Source organism: Conger conger, chromosome 19 (genome assembly GCF_963514075.1).
Source record: "Conger conger chromosome 19, fConCon1.1, whole genome shotgun sequence".
NCBI classification, from domain to species: Eukaryota; Metazoa; Chordata; class Actinopteri; order Anguilliformes; family Congridae; genus Conger; species Conger conger.
The window spans coordinates 17,536,193-17,551,346 of NC_083778.1; the positions used below are offsets into that span (position 1 = coordinate 17,536,193).

The 15,154-nt window shown below is 49.7% G+C and overlaps 1 protein-coding gene across 1 annotated transcript in view; it reads left to right on the forward strand.

The window, feature by feature from the left end:
• Nucleotides 1-15,154, forward strand: part of snd1 (staphylococcal nuclease and tudor domain containing 1) — a 237,625-nt gene that overhangs the window by 188,283 nt on the left and 34,188 nt on the right. Inside the window, exon 18 of the mRNA XM_061229463.1 lies at nt 1,195-1,336. Within this exon, the coding sequence (XP_061085447.1) occupies nt 1,195-1,336 (142 nt within the window). The remainder of the gene's footprint in view (nt 1-1,194; nt 1,337-15,154) is intronic.

Sequence of the window (15,154 nt, forward strand, 5' to 3'; positions counted from 1 at the left end):
TAAATCTAACCTTGGCGCAGCTTGCAGACCACACGCATGTACGCGCACACGTATGTACACGCACACGCATGTACACGCACACGCGTGTACTCGCACGGCTTCCCGCGAGGGCCGTGCAGGAGGGAGAGAGAGAGAGAGAGAGAGAGAGAGAGAGAGAGAGAGAGAGACCGTCTCAAACCCACCGACCCGGTCTCCGCGCCACCAGAACCAATCTCAGAAACATTTAATGGAGCCTAATTAATTAAATGTCATGGTGGTTTTAAATCAATTTATTTTTGAATGCCATCCAGGAATATTCCTCGGGTCGTCTGCCTCCGGGTCCCGGCGTGGGCCCTGCGGAGTTTACTCTGCGTCTCCGTCGTGTCCGCAGCTCTGTCGGGCCGGCTGGGCAGCAGCACTCTCACACTTTATTTTGGCCGTCGATGTGATTTTCTGTTGGTTGGAGCCAGTGAGTCATTAAGTTCAGTGACTGAGCTAAGTTTAGTCGGCGTACATCAAGTGTGTCTCCCGCGGCCACTTGATGTGTGATCACGAATCCAATGCGGATTTTTATTTATTCTTCTTCTCTTTCCACTGTTTGAGGGTTCTTCTCCCCAGTAGGGATTTGTTGGGCGTTTTTTCTTTTTTTTTTTTTTTTTTTGCTATTTTGGGGGGGGGGCAGGTTTGCCGTTTACTCTTCTGCTACTCTGTAAAGTGTCTTTGTGACAGTCTTCTGGTCCAAAAAAGAAAAACATTTTGAATTGAATTGAAGTAACAAACAATCACTACTAGTAATTTGGTGCAATTGAATTCCAGAAACACCGTCTTCAAACATTGCAAAAACAGCTCTTAAAATAAGCCTACTCTTCAGAGGGTGAATGACCCGTGAGGAGGAGCGCCTCATCCTATCCCAGAATCCCCTGCCTCACACAGGGCGGCCTGTAGCGTAGCGGTTAAGGTACATGACTGGGACACGCAAGGTCGGTGGTTCTAATCCCGGTGTAGCCACAATAACATCCGCACAGCCGTTGGGCCCTTGAGCAAGGCCCTTAACCCTGCATTGCTCCAGGGAAGGATTGTCTCCTGCTTAGTCTAATCAACTGTACGTTGCTCTGGATAAGAGCGTCTGCCAAAATGGCAATAATGTAATGTAATGTAATAATGTAATGTATTCCCCCCCCCCCCCCCCCCTCCCCTTCTGTGACCATGTGACAGGTGTGGGCCAATTACGAGGAGAAGCCGGCGGAGGAGGTGGTGCAGGTCACGGAGCAGAAGGAGCGGGTGGCCAACTACCGGGGCGTGTACGTGACGGAGATCACGGACGGCCTGCACTTCTACGCGCAGGACGTGGAGACGGGTGAGTCCGCGTCTCCGGAACGTTCTACCGGCTCCTTCTCCCGCCGAGTTTCAGCGTGGTGTGAATCATCGCCGTCGCCGTGGCGAACGTCTCCCACACCTTCCCCTTCGAAATGTCAGATTACTCATTTCTCCCGTTACCCGGGGTTACCTCGTTCGGTTTTACGTTTTAATTACCGACCTGAAATTCATATTTAACTGGAACTTCTCTGCTACTTTAAAAGAAAAAAAGAAAAGAAAGAAAATGTTACGATGTTGTGGTATCTCGGTATTCATAATGTCACTCACACAGCACCCTTGGCTTTGTGGAGGCTAGTCGATAAAGGCCAGTCTCAACGTCTGACTCCCTGCTTCTCCGTTGCTTATTTACCTGTGTTTAGCGCTACTTGTTCTCCGGGGCAACTCGCCCCTGCCACGTCCGTGGCTGTGCCTCGTCCAGGATTCGACCCCGTAGTCCTCCTTGCTCTCCAGTCCTCTAAATACCGTGCCACTCAGCCGCCTAATGTGTCCGTATTGACGGCCGGAGTAATTAAACGTCCGTTTCGACGCGGCCTGTTTGTCTATCGGTCGAAGGATGTGTCCAGTGTGCAAAAAAAAACAGATATGCAGTAAAGGCCTTTTTTCTGTTTGTTTTTTCTTACTGCATCGAGCCTGTGTGAGATAATCAGATGAACCGATTAGCATTACCGCCGCGACGGTCTTCGCTTTGTTGTTTTGCCTCTTGCTTTGCCCTCAAATCCAAATCCAGCTCTGCTTCTCTTTTCTCCGGGGTAATTAGTGCTTCTGATTGGCCAGTGTGGAGGGGCCAGCATTTCTTCGATTCGATGATCCCTGGCGTAGCGGTTTTTACACGCATGTGGAAGGCTGGGACAAGCTCTTATTAAATATGAGCGTTAAATTAGAGCACACATTTCCTCAATTTCCTTTGGTTTTTTTACTCCTGACTCTTGTTTTGGTTTGTCTGTTTGGGGCTTTCGAGGATGAGTCCAGTGTTCAAAATAAGCGATATGCAGTAAAGACCTTTTTTTTTGGTTTGTTTTTCTTGCTGCAGTGAACCCTTGTAAGATAATCAGATGAACTGATTAGCATTACCACAGTGACGGTCTTTGGTCTGGTTTCTTTGACTCTTGCTGTGGGGTTTTTGACTCTTGTTTCTCGGTCCGAGGCTTTCGAGTCCCGTTGGACAGAAACCCTTTTCTGATGGGTTCGGAGAGAGAGTCAGGGAGGGGGTCAGGAGTGGCCAATTATTCCAGGGACGCTGATCGCCTTGAGCCCCCTCCGCTCCAGCACAGAGAGGTCGGGTAATTAATTTTCCTGTGGGAAGCACGTGTGGTTAAGGGCACGTTCAGACCTTTGGAGATCCAGCTGGGCGATGCACTCTGGTAAAGCAGGCTCCCGGGGCCTGGCCTCTCGTGTAGTCGCCCAGGGGAGAGGCAGCCTCGGCCAGAGCTGAACATCCCCCACGCTCCCCCCTCCAGTGAGGACCTTTGATGTGCTCCGCACGTCCAGCTAAACCCTCTCCTCCGGGGGGGGTCGGTTTCAGGTCCGGAAGAACATCCTGACTCGTGTAAAATGAGCTCCAGCCTGCAGTCAGGGCCGTAATGCTAATGGCTGATGGTGAAGCGAGCCGCTGGCGACTGCAGAGAACGGCCATTCTGGCTCAAGACGCTGTGGGGGGTTATGGGTATGAGTGTGGGGGGGGGCAGATCGGGTATAAGCGCGACAAGGCAAATGTGGTGGGCTAACGGGGCGTACACTCAGAAAGAGGACACACACAACACACACACGTGCATACACACACACACACACGTGTGCACACACACACACACACATGTATATACACACACACACACACATGCATGCATACACACTACATACGCACACACAAGTGCACACACACATAAATACACACACGCATGCATACACGCTACGCACGCACACATGCACGCACACACACACACACACACACACACGCATGCATACACGCTACGCACGCACGCACGCACGCACACACACACACACACACACACACACACATACAGAAATGATGTTTGGACATTCTATTTAGCCTTGTTTGCTACGCTATGGATATTGCCACTGCCCAGGCCGGGTGACCAGTGGGCGTGCAGGCCCAGAGCGGTGTGTTCTGTGGAGCAGTGTGTTTTATGGCTGCAGGTAATGGACCATCAGCCCGGAGAAGAGCTTTAATGGCCTGTCCCTCACTGGGCCGCGCGGCCGCCTGTAATATCCATGCAAATGAGCGAGCGGCTTGTTTTCCCCACACAGCGGCTCCATAGGTCATCCGCCGTGACATCAGCTTCCCCCGAGGGCCCGAGAGGAACTCAGTGAGGCTGGACACGGGTTCTGTCTCCATGCGCACACACACACACACGTATACGTACACACACATGTATAAACACACACACGTATACACACGCACATGTATACCCGCATACGTGTATATATATATACACACACACACACGTACACACATGCACACAGACGCACATATACATACACACACCCACGTGCACACAGACGCACACGTATACACTCGCGCGTGTATACTCACATACGTGTATACACATGCATGCACACAGACACACACACGTATATACACACACACCCACGCACACATGTATGCACGCACACACACATGCATGCATACACACGTGCACACACACACGCCTGCTCTCACACACAGACACACACAGACTCACACACAGTCTGACGCAGTAAAATAAATAAATGCATATGACAAGCCCAATTGGGCCGCATGGCCTGGTTCCGGTCGGTTCTGTAGTCGTGTCGGCTGCCTTCCTTCAGCCCACACCGTTCCGGTATCTGCCAGAGGGATCTTCAGTGATGAGCGCTGTTGCCTTGCCGTGAACTTCCTGTGCGTCCTTCAGGGTGTTTTAGTGGCAGTGTTGGTTCTGTGTCGATTAATACCCACAATGCATCACGCGGGGAGCATCACATCTGACCCCCTCCAATCCAAATACTGTCCCGGTTTTCTCTCAAGTAATTAACGGAACAATTAGTTTACAATTAGTGGGGCAGCCTGCAGCCTTTGGATAAAAGTGTCAGCAAAATTACTGTTAATGTCGTGTAGTTTGCAGGGACCATCAACTCTGGCCCTCTAATCCAAATCCAGCCCTGGTTTTCTTTTCTCCCGGGTAATTAGTGCTTCTGATAGGTCAGACTGCCTTTACACCTGACTCCCAGGTAAAGGGAGGGTGGAAAACCAGCAGTTCTGGGCCCACAAGGAGCATGATCTGATGATCCCTGGCATAGCAGGTTTTACACGCATGTCGAAGGCTATATCTCCTCGCTCTTAAATTCAAGCGTTAAATCCGGCCGCACATTTCCTCAATTTCCTCCATCTAATTTTCTCACGCGGTAAATTATAAAGCGTGTGGCCGGGCGCCGGAATAAAAACGTCAAAGAGAAATACCGCTGAGGATTTTTTTTTTGAAAAAAGAAAATTGAGCACTTACATTTATTAACGAAAAGTTAGCGGCTCGGCGCGAGATTGAATCTCGGCGCGTTGTTGTGGTTCCCGTCGGAGGAGAGTGAGGGAGAAGTGTGAATGACTCGTCTAACAAGCACATTGTACAGCCTGCAGAGATAAGATGCTCTTTCCTTCACAATGCCAAGGTCGGGGCTGTTTGGTTTTATTGTGTGCTAATTGGCCCATTTGAAGGCACACTGCGTGCGTGCGTGCGTGCACGCTTGTGTGTGTGTCTTAGTGTGTGTGTGTGTGTGTGTGTGTGTGTGTGTGTGTGTGTGTGTGTGTGTTTCCACATGCCTTCACGTGCCAGTGACTAATGGCCCAGTCGAATACAGGACATAATCTGAGCGAAACCTTATCTAATATTTTCTATTATGGGAGCATAAAAGACAAGATTGTGCTGTGGATCTGCACAAACTAATAGATTTTCTGCTCAATTTAAATTCAGGGGATAAAATTGCCTGGGCGTTTTAAACTGTGCCGTGCCGTGGATTTTCTGTTCAGTACAATAAAGCCCAAACTAGTTCTCGTGCGGTGGGCCGTGGACCCTTCTCGTAGGTGGCCCAGGTGAATCGGAGGCCTTTTGAAATCCCCACTGTTTATTGAATATTTTCAATCTCGGCATAATTTTACGTGTTTACCGTTCAAACCCTGAATCACTGTGCTCCTCTCAGCTCCGGGTGAATTACGAGTATAAAGCAATGTCGTAGAAATTATTCATGATGGCTATTATTACTGTAGCTGTCTGTAGAAGTCTGTCTGTTTTGAATCGGTTCCAATTAGCCCTTTGTCGGAAATACAGTGTGCGCGCGGAACGTTGTGTCTAAAGCTGAGCTGCACAGCACCTGTAAGGTTATGCCTTTCACTGAGTTATGATGTACTTACGCGGTTTTCTGTTCTCCAGGCGAGTTTGATTGGCATTGCATAGATATTGTACATTATTGTATTATAGGTGTGTATATAACGATCGCGCAAGTGCTGAACACTCAGAAATGACAGTAAACAGACGGCGAGAAGCGGTGCTCGAATGAATTCCGACTCGAAACCCGATTCTACTCGAGGGCGACATCCATAAAATTATAGTGCGTGTGGCACCCAACAATCTGTAGAAGTGCCGTTCTTGCACCGCGGCGAGGTTATCCATAAGAGCCAAGTATTGCGGCTTTTCAGATGATTGCAGGAGTGCAGGAGCGCTCAGGTGGCCGTGGGGTAAAGCCGTAACCGCTGTGGGAAACGCGCCTTCGTCCTCTCCCGCCTTCCCCCGCGTTCACGGGGGGGTCCTCGGAGAAGTGCGTCGAACGCGTGCGAGTAGTGTCCCGTGGGGGGATAGTGTTTTCAAGCTGGAGGCTTTCGCTTCCGCCGGGGCAAAAACGCGTGGAGTGGGATTCACAGATTTTTTTTTTTGGGGGGGGTTTAAGGGGTTCCAGAAAAAAGGTGGGGTCGCATTGGCTCAGGAGGTGAGTGCATTTGTCTAGTAGTCGGAGGGTTGCCAGTTTTGTTTCCTTGCCCTGGGTGTGTCGAAGTATCCCTGAGCAAGACACCTAACCCCCATTTGCTCCTGACGAGCTGGTTGGGGCCTTGCGTGGCAAGGGTGGGGTGTGTGTGTGTGTGTGAGAGAGAGAGAGTGTGTGTGTGAGAGAATGTGAATTGCTGGCATCAATTGTAAAGCGCTTTGGATAAAACCGCGATGTAGATAAATGCAGTTAATTTACCATTTACATGCGTGCCAACATGGAACAAGAAAGGAACGAAGTGAAGCGTGTCGGGTTGCGGGGCGGGGCGGGGCGGGATGGGGTGGGTTTGGCAGCCTCCTTACACCCCAGCCCGTGAGGTTGGAGCAGCTCGATAACACGGCCACCCGTGTAATGAGGTCCCTCAGCCAAATTAATAACCCAGAGAGGAAGGGGGACACGCTTCACAGAGGAGCCACTTCACTGTCACAAATCTGTCCCGCGCCTCCCCCGACCCCCGGCCCCACCTCCCCCCCCCGCCGAAAGAGTGCGAGAGCGTGGAGCCCGTTCCCTCACAGACCCGCCGAACCCCTCCATTAACGGGGTTATCGCCGGCCGGAGAGCTGGGGTACCCCTGCCATGACGGACGAGCCTCCAGACACTTTCAGAACCGCCGCTAAGGCCAAGGAGAGCCGCCTCTCTTCAAATGTAATGGTATTTACTTAGAGACGTAACGTGACATTAACTTTTACTTGTCGGAGAGTAGCTGACCGCTCTCATCCAGCTCCCTGTAGCGTAGTGGTTAAGGTACGTGAGGTTGGTGGTTCAAGCCCCGGTGTAGCCGCAATGAGACCCACACCGCTGATGGGCCCTTGAGCAAGGCCCTTAACCCTGCATCGCTCCAGCGGGGATAGGCCCCTGTGTAGACTAATCAACTGTAAGTGGCTTTGGATAAAAACGTCAACTAAATAAGAAATAATTTATTCGTCTTCATGCTCAAATGTCGGCAGTGAAGTACAATGAGGGGTTCCTGACGGTTTCGAGACAGATGACGCATCTGGTGTAATACTAATTCACCATCCCGTCGATGTCTGTGGTTGTGGGGGGGAAAGGACTCAACACCTGTGAGTTTCTTGCCAAAGTTTTTATTTTTGAACTTGACCATAATCACTTGAATGAAGAAAACCTGTGGATATCGCTCTTTGTGGTTTCCACAAGCGCTGTTTGTGATTCACCATGGTGCTCACCATACCATCCACCGTGCCAAACATTTATTTTACATTACGAGTGGTGAATTATGATCGTTCCGTTGCTGTGAAAAACAGTTAGTGCGTTTTGAAGTGTTTTGAATAATCTTTGTTTAGGAGTGCAGTTTAAATGCAAATAGGGGAGTTATTATGTACACAAAGATGGCAATAATGGAACGATAATGCATTCTGTCTACCTAATCAGATCTTATCTCTCAATTTGTCGTCGGAGTAGTTTTTCTCATCTGATGTCAGAGTCTAATTAAAAGAATGCCGGCACACAGTTGCGTATGCAAATGCTGCGAATCACCGAATGTAAGGGAAAGTAGCGCTCTGATCTCACCACATCGATCCCTTCCTCTAATGTGGCTGCTGCTGATCCTTCTGCTTTTTTTCAACAACAGCTGCGTCTTTATTTTCACCGTTTTCATTCCCCACGCCGTGGTCCTCGCCCTCGGGAGAACTGCACGTTCCATTCTTAAAATATCTTCACATTTCTGCCTGTTGTGACCTCAGTATGGTTTCGCTGAAGTTTGTGGCTGAGAATATAAGCAGCAGCAGTAGTAGTAATAGTAGTAGTAGTAATAGCAGTAGTAGTAGTAGTAGTAGTAGTAGTAGCTTTCATAAACACTACACTGAGCATTTAGTGGTTACTCCCATTTCATTGAAGATATTACAGTAATTCTACATGCCTGGCAGAATACCTCAGAAAGTTAGCCTAGCACTGATATACTGTAGCGTCAGGTTTGTGGCCTGAGTGGGGTGCCCAGGTTAAACGCGCTGGTATAATGAAGCAATGCTGCACTGCACTCTATTGCTTTTACGGTGAATGAACTGCATTTTATACGGAGCTTTTATGCCAAGCGCTTTACAATTGATGCCTCTCATTCATCCATTGACAGACTCAGAGTGAGGAGGAGAGTGAGGTTTCAGGCCATTTAAGACCACCAAAACAAACCAAACCAAAAACCTTAAAGTCTTAGAGAAAAATAAAAAATAAAAAAACCGACAAACATCAACACCCACAAAATGCAGAATCAGAATCAGAATCTTCGAACACCCCAAACCCAGCCACGGGCCCAAAGTCAGAATAAATAAGAGCAAAAAAACGATGGTCTCTTCCAGTCAGCGGAAAAAAAGGCAGAGCTCTCCTCGATGTTCAAGAGCTCCTGCACGACCCTTCCCCCGCGAGAAGCCGTCAAAGTGCGCCAGTCGTTTCACAGCAATTTGCCCCTGTCTTTATAATAATGGCACAATAACTCGGGCAGCATTATAATGTATTCTTGAAATATGTTTTTTTTTTTTTTTTTCTCTCCCTCTTGAAAAGGCTTTTATTAATGAATCGCTCATTTTTCTGCAAGGGTCTCCGATGGGTTCCAACAATCATCTGTAATCTGGGCTGAAATTGTGCGGCTGTCTTCAGTCTGGGTGTTGAAGCGCGAAGTGAACGGGTTCATGTCGCCCTCTGACGTGAGCATCTTTTTTTTTTAAAAAGGGCCTATTGTACGTTGCTCGTTTATTTTAGTCTGGGAAGTTACACTCGTCCCTCAAGAAACGATCAGCCCCTGTGAAGTTTTAGTCTTCAAATCCAGTTTTCTTTTTTCTTTTTTTTTTTTACATGCTTTATAAATGTGTTATAAAGGTGTTGTAGTGTGTTATAAATGTGTGTATAAGCTGTGTTGGTTTTTGTGAATGTAATGTGGTTTTTTTTTTTATAATCTCAATGTCATTGTCTTATCAAGAACACAATTTCTGGGTCTGGTTGAGCTGTGGCGTTGCTGCCGTAGTTTGGGCGAATGAATTCTCGGGGCTAAGGGGCCTGCTATATATTTCATAGACTCTTCCAGAACCGGTCGTAATTGGTTTCTCTCCGGATAGCCTTTATAAATATGTATCCCTGACAAGGTAAAGGGGGGGTGGAAGGGGGGGGGCGGGGGGGGCTTTAACCGAAAACTTTGGGGGCGAGCTCGTAATTCACCGGCTCGCCGAGTTCGTGTCCCTTCATCCGATTGGCTGGCCTCCAACTGCCGTCCGGCGCGGGGGCGTCTGAGGCGACGGGGGCGTCTGAGGCGACGGGGCGATGGATTGAGCGATCCCAAACAGGCGGCTCTCTGTCCGCGCCTCCCGCTTCACAATGTTAAACCCCCCACCGCTGTTTTTTACCTGCTGAACTTTACTTTCTTTATCTTCTCTCTCTTCCACGGCCGGAGAGCTCGTTCGGCCTGTTAAGTCTGTCCAGCCCAGAGCGTTTTTTCGAAAGCTCCTCACCGCCCCTGTGTCGTTAAGCGAGTGAACGCGATTGTGATGTGGCTAAGCCTCAGACAGTTTTGCGCTGTGTGTTTTTTAGTAAAAAGGTCTGGCACACAGGGTGTATTGAAAGGTAATTGCAGCGTGTAATTCTTTTTCCCCTCCCCGCTTTGTTTGAGCTAGTTAACACGCAGTTTGGTGTGCGAAGGCTCAGAACTTTTGCACTCTGTGTATTTGTGAAAGGTCTCGCACAGGGTGTAGCGGAAGGTAATTGCTGCATGTCATTTTGCTGGGGGTGGGGGCCCACCCCACCCTGCCAGAGTTTAATCACGGAGAGTTGTCTCAGCCTGTGGGGTTGGGGCCCTGAAATGTCAACGATCGCTTTGGGCCGTTTGAGTGCCCCCCCCCCCCCCCCCGCTCTGAAGCCCAGCGGAGGCACACACACACGCCTCACGCACACACACACACACACGCCTCACACACACACACCACTCTCCAGACCTGCCGTCACTTCAGATCAGGAGTTCAGTCTTCTCCCAAAAGCAGGAGGACAGGCCTTCGTTTTACCTGACTTTAAGGTCGTAGTCCTATTTGTCGTCCCGGGTTAAAACGAAAACCTGCATCCCTGCTGGCCTGTAGCGTCGTGGTCGAGGTAAATGACTGCTACCCGCAAGGTCGGTGGTTCGATCCCCGGTGTAGTCGCAATAAGATCCGCACAGCCGTTGGGCCCTTGAGCAAGGCCCTTAACCCTGCCTTGCTCCAGGGGAGGATTGTCGCCTGCTTAGTCTAATCAACTGTACGTCGCTCTGGATAAGAGCGTCTGCCAAATGCCAATAATGTAATGTAATGTAATGCTGGCCATTTTTGGAAGATTGGGCGCTGCCTTAGTAGATCATACTACTCTTCATGTTTTTGGGGGTTTTTCTAAGTAGTCCATTTCCAGAGATGGGTATTGACTGGAGAGGTTTGGGTCGATCAGCTTGTTCAAGTGACCCACCTGGGAATCGAAGCTGAGAACCAAAATCCCAGTTTTCTAACCGTTATACTGTTCTCTCCCTCTCTACCTCGGTTGGTGTGTGGTGAGCGTTCTGGCACAAAATGGCTGCCGTTGCATCACCCAGGTGAGTGCTCCAGATCGTGGTGGTTCTGGCGAGTTTGAAGCTGGTGACTCAGAGGTTTTGAGTCAGCAGCTGGTGAGAAAAGCTCTACATAAATGCAAGGAATTAGGAATTATTAATACTACACTCCCACCCCGGTGCGCATACCCGACATGGAACATGGCACCAAAAAACGTTTTTTTGTTGCCGTGCAACCGCCCCCGCCCCTCCCCATGGCAGAGGTGACTGGATGATTAACTGGTCTTGAGTTCAGAAGTGAGGTGTGGTTGTGGCTCGTCTTGACTGAAGGACAAAGTCACGTCAAGAGTGGGTCGTAGCTGACCCCAGCTGCAGCGCCATGGCGACGCGACGCCCACAGGAAGTGTGAAACAGGAAGTGTGAAACAGGAAGTGTGAATCTCATCCGCGCATCAGGATGTGTGACAGTGGGAGAGCAGCTGGCGGAAGCAGCACTTTGTTTCTGGTTCTTTTATTTGGGGGAATCGATGTGACCCAGCCGGCCCAATTAAAAGCAGAGCCTGATTCTCCCTCTTATTGGAAGACCGTTCCACTCTCTCCATCCCTCTGGGCGAGGACACGACCCGAAAATGTGTACTTCCTTTAACCCGGAGCGTAGCGACTACTTTCTGTCGGCCTGGCCACATAGCCACTTCCATTAGGCTTTTTTTTTTCCCCCATTAACCTTTAATTATACAGGGTAAGTTGACTGAGAACACATGCTCTTTTGCAGCAATGCCCTCTTAATGCCCCCCCCCCCCCCCCCCCAACGTACCCTAACCTGTACCCAGGTACTTTCTCTCCCTCAGTGTAGCCTGGAAGGGCAGCAGCATTCTGAAGCTGAAATCCTAATAGCGGCAGATTAGCAAGCTAGCGAGCTCGGTAACGGCGATACAGATGGATTTTGATGATAAAAATACATTCAAGAACAACTTGCCTGTGAAGAAGTGCGGTGTACACATCATCCGTGGGTGGCTGCGCTCAACCCGCCTGCCTTCCGGCTCCCGGGCGTCACCGTGGGAACGGAGGGTGCCGCGGGGGCGGTCCGTTAGCCGTTAGCCTCGCTTAGCCCCGCTCTGGCCTTCCGGTGGCGCAGCGCCGGGGCTGCCTTTGTGGACGCTAAGTGAGGTCAGGGTTCTGCCTCCGCTCCGCGCGCGGTTTCCGGGCCCCTGGTTTTCCCGCCGAACGGATGTTTCCCGCTCTCGGATGTATCTGTGCGTGCTGCGCGCATGAGCTGGGTAGTTGGGCCCTGGAGGAGGGCACTTAAGACCGAACGGCTTAAAATATATCTCCTGCTGTGCGTTAGCAGCAGGGGCTGCCCAAATTAGATTTTGCGTTTGGATATATGTGTGTTTGTGTGTGGTGTGCGTTTGTGTATCTGTGTAATGTGTGTGTGTAGTGTGTGTGTGTGGTGATATATGTGTATGGGTATGTATGTGTCAGTATATATACATATGTGTGTGTGTGTGTGTGTGTGTGTGTGTGTATACTGTATTTTGTATTCAGCTAATACTGCAGGCCCTGTTCAATCTCTCCGTCTCAGGCTTCCGGTTTGGAGATCCATTAGCGTTTGACTTTTCTCCCCCCCCCCCCCCCCCGCACACACACTTCCCAGACGGAGTATTTAAATGCTATTGGCAGCTGTGTTGGATGGAGTGATTGGTCTCCAGCTTTGTTTAATAGGGTGGCCATTACTGGCCGGTCACACCACTCCACTCTGACTCCCATCAGTTTTGTGTCTGGGGGGGGGGGGGGGGGGTTGCGGTTGCGGTCGCCATCGGCGATCGCCACGGCAACCTTAATAGCAGGCTTTTAGCATGGCAATAAAAGGGTGTGTTCGACAGAATGGACTGCTGCCTCATCGATACGGGGTGTACGAAGCCATTTCCACTTGGAAAGGCCCGAGATTCACCGGCTGAGCTCCGGAGCCTGTTTTTGTTCTATTTATTTTTTTATTTTTTTGGCACTCTGAATTGGAAGGCGGGGTGTGTTTTAATGCAGCCTTGCCACTTCCTGTTAGAATCACGCGGGCGGTCTAAATTGGAGGCCTCATTCCGTTCCCCCCCCTAGAGGTCTGTCCCGTGCTGTTAACGCGGTATCGCTCCTCAATCGCTCAGTTCAAAGCTGGGTTTTTAATTTATTTATTTATTTATTTCAAAGTTCAAGTGTTATTTGTGCAGACTTGCTTCAGCGAAACGTCCTGTTCCCGGGCCTTTGTCGCAGAAGAAAGGACGCACAGATTGGAAGCGTGGGGTATTGATTTGAAATTCAAACAGCCGCGGTAATTCCCTGCACGCTGCACGGCATGCAGAATACGGAGCTCAGAGCACCCCCCCCCCCCCCCAGCCCGGCCCACACAGATCTGCTGCAATGTTTCTGGAATGTTCTGCCTACGTTATAGTACCGGTCGCACGGTTGCAGCAGCGTTGCGAGAATGTTTTGTGTTGGTTAGATTATGGCTTCCGCACCGGCCGCCATTTTGTTAATTGGCAGTGTTGCCTCTTTGAGGATTAAGCGATATTAATACGTCATTTCACACTGACGTATTAGCGCGTCTCTTCAGTTATGAAGCAAAACATCCTGAAGGGTGTGGCTGGTGGCTGGTAATTTCTCTCTTACAGAATTGCCGTTTCCGAATTTTGGACGGTCATACCATCGTAGCGGGCACTTAACTTGAGGGGCTGGAGCTCTCTGGCTGATAATGAATGTATTGAGTTTGGGACAGACAGGCTGAAGGTAATGGACACAGACAGGCTGAAGGTAATGGATGCAGTGTGTTTGAGACAGACACAGACAGGTTGTAGGTAATGGACACAGACAGGCTGTAGGTTATGGATGGAGTGTGTTTGAGACAGACACAGACGGGCTGACGGTAATGGATGCAGTGTGTCTGAGACAGACACAGACAGGCTGACGGTAATGGATGGAGTGTGTTTGAGACAGACAGGCTGAAGGTAATGCAGTGTGTTTGAGACAGACACAGACAGGCTGACGGTAATGGATGCAGTGTGTTTGAGACAGACACAGACAGGCTGAAGGTAATGCAGCGCGTCTGGGGAAGAGCAGATGGGCAGTGTGTCAGTTGCACACCTGCAGTGGGTGCAGTGCCGGTTGGAGAGGACGAGTGGGTCGTCTGCTGCAGTTATTTCCTGAATAAATCACTGCGCTGCGATGGAACATTGTGATTCATAGATTGCTTTTATTCCCCATGGGCCTGGCTCCTCGCTTTCAAAGATATTCAAGCGAAGTTGAGCTTTAAAATAATGTAGTGTGTGTGTGTGTCTGTGTGCATTTGCCTGCATTCATGCTTGTGTGTGTGTGTGTATGTGTGTGTGTGTGTGTGCATTTGCCTGCATTCGTATGTGTGTGTGTATATGTGTGTGTGTGTGTGTGTGTGTGTGTGTGTGTGTGTGTGTGCGCGCACACCCGTCTGTGTATGGATATACTGCTTGCGTGTCTGTGTTTGTCTGTGCATCTGTGAGTGCATATACTGCATGCATTCGTGCTTGCATGAGTGTGTGTGTCTGCATGCGTGTCTGTGTGTGCATTTGCCTGCATTCGTGCTTGTGTGTGTGCGCGTCTGTGTCTGCATCTTGATTTCCACTCTTTGCCAAGCAGCAAAGAAAAGAGAAAGTATATTATAGCAAGAAGAAAAAAGAAAGTGCGTTACTCACCACTGAGCTGCAGCACAAAGTGAAATACTGTTTTGTCAGAGGCCTTGAGAATCGCTGGTGTTTGGGAATGTTTGGGTCCAATCAGAGCAAAGCATTAGGCTCGGTCGGCTGGTCCTATCTGCCGAGAGACTCAGGTGCTCTCCCCCCTGCCCCCCCCCACACACCCACCTTTTCGAATCACAAAAACTGTATATTTGCCGTGGGGGGGAGGCTTGGTAAACACAGCCCAGGGCAGATAAACTATCCCTCTGCAGGTAAACTGTATCAGTCTGGGGGAAAATGACCTGCTTCTCTTCTGCACGACTGTAGCCTCAGTGAGTAATTACACTATAAACCCATTTAATCTCACCGTTTCATGAACACATTCACGGAGGTTCAGGAGCTCTCCTGTCGGGAGTGGAGCGTAGCCTTGTGAATGTGCGCTGGTCTTGGGCGTCCATATGTAGGCCTGTTTACGCTCTAGCCTGCTTCTAGTTTCCAGAAGGTCGTGTAAAAAAAATAAATAAATAAAAAATACACTTTGTTTTTGGCAAATGAACAAGATCACACATCGTTAGTGCATTCCACCCAAGTCT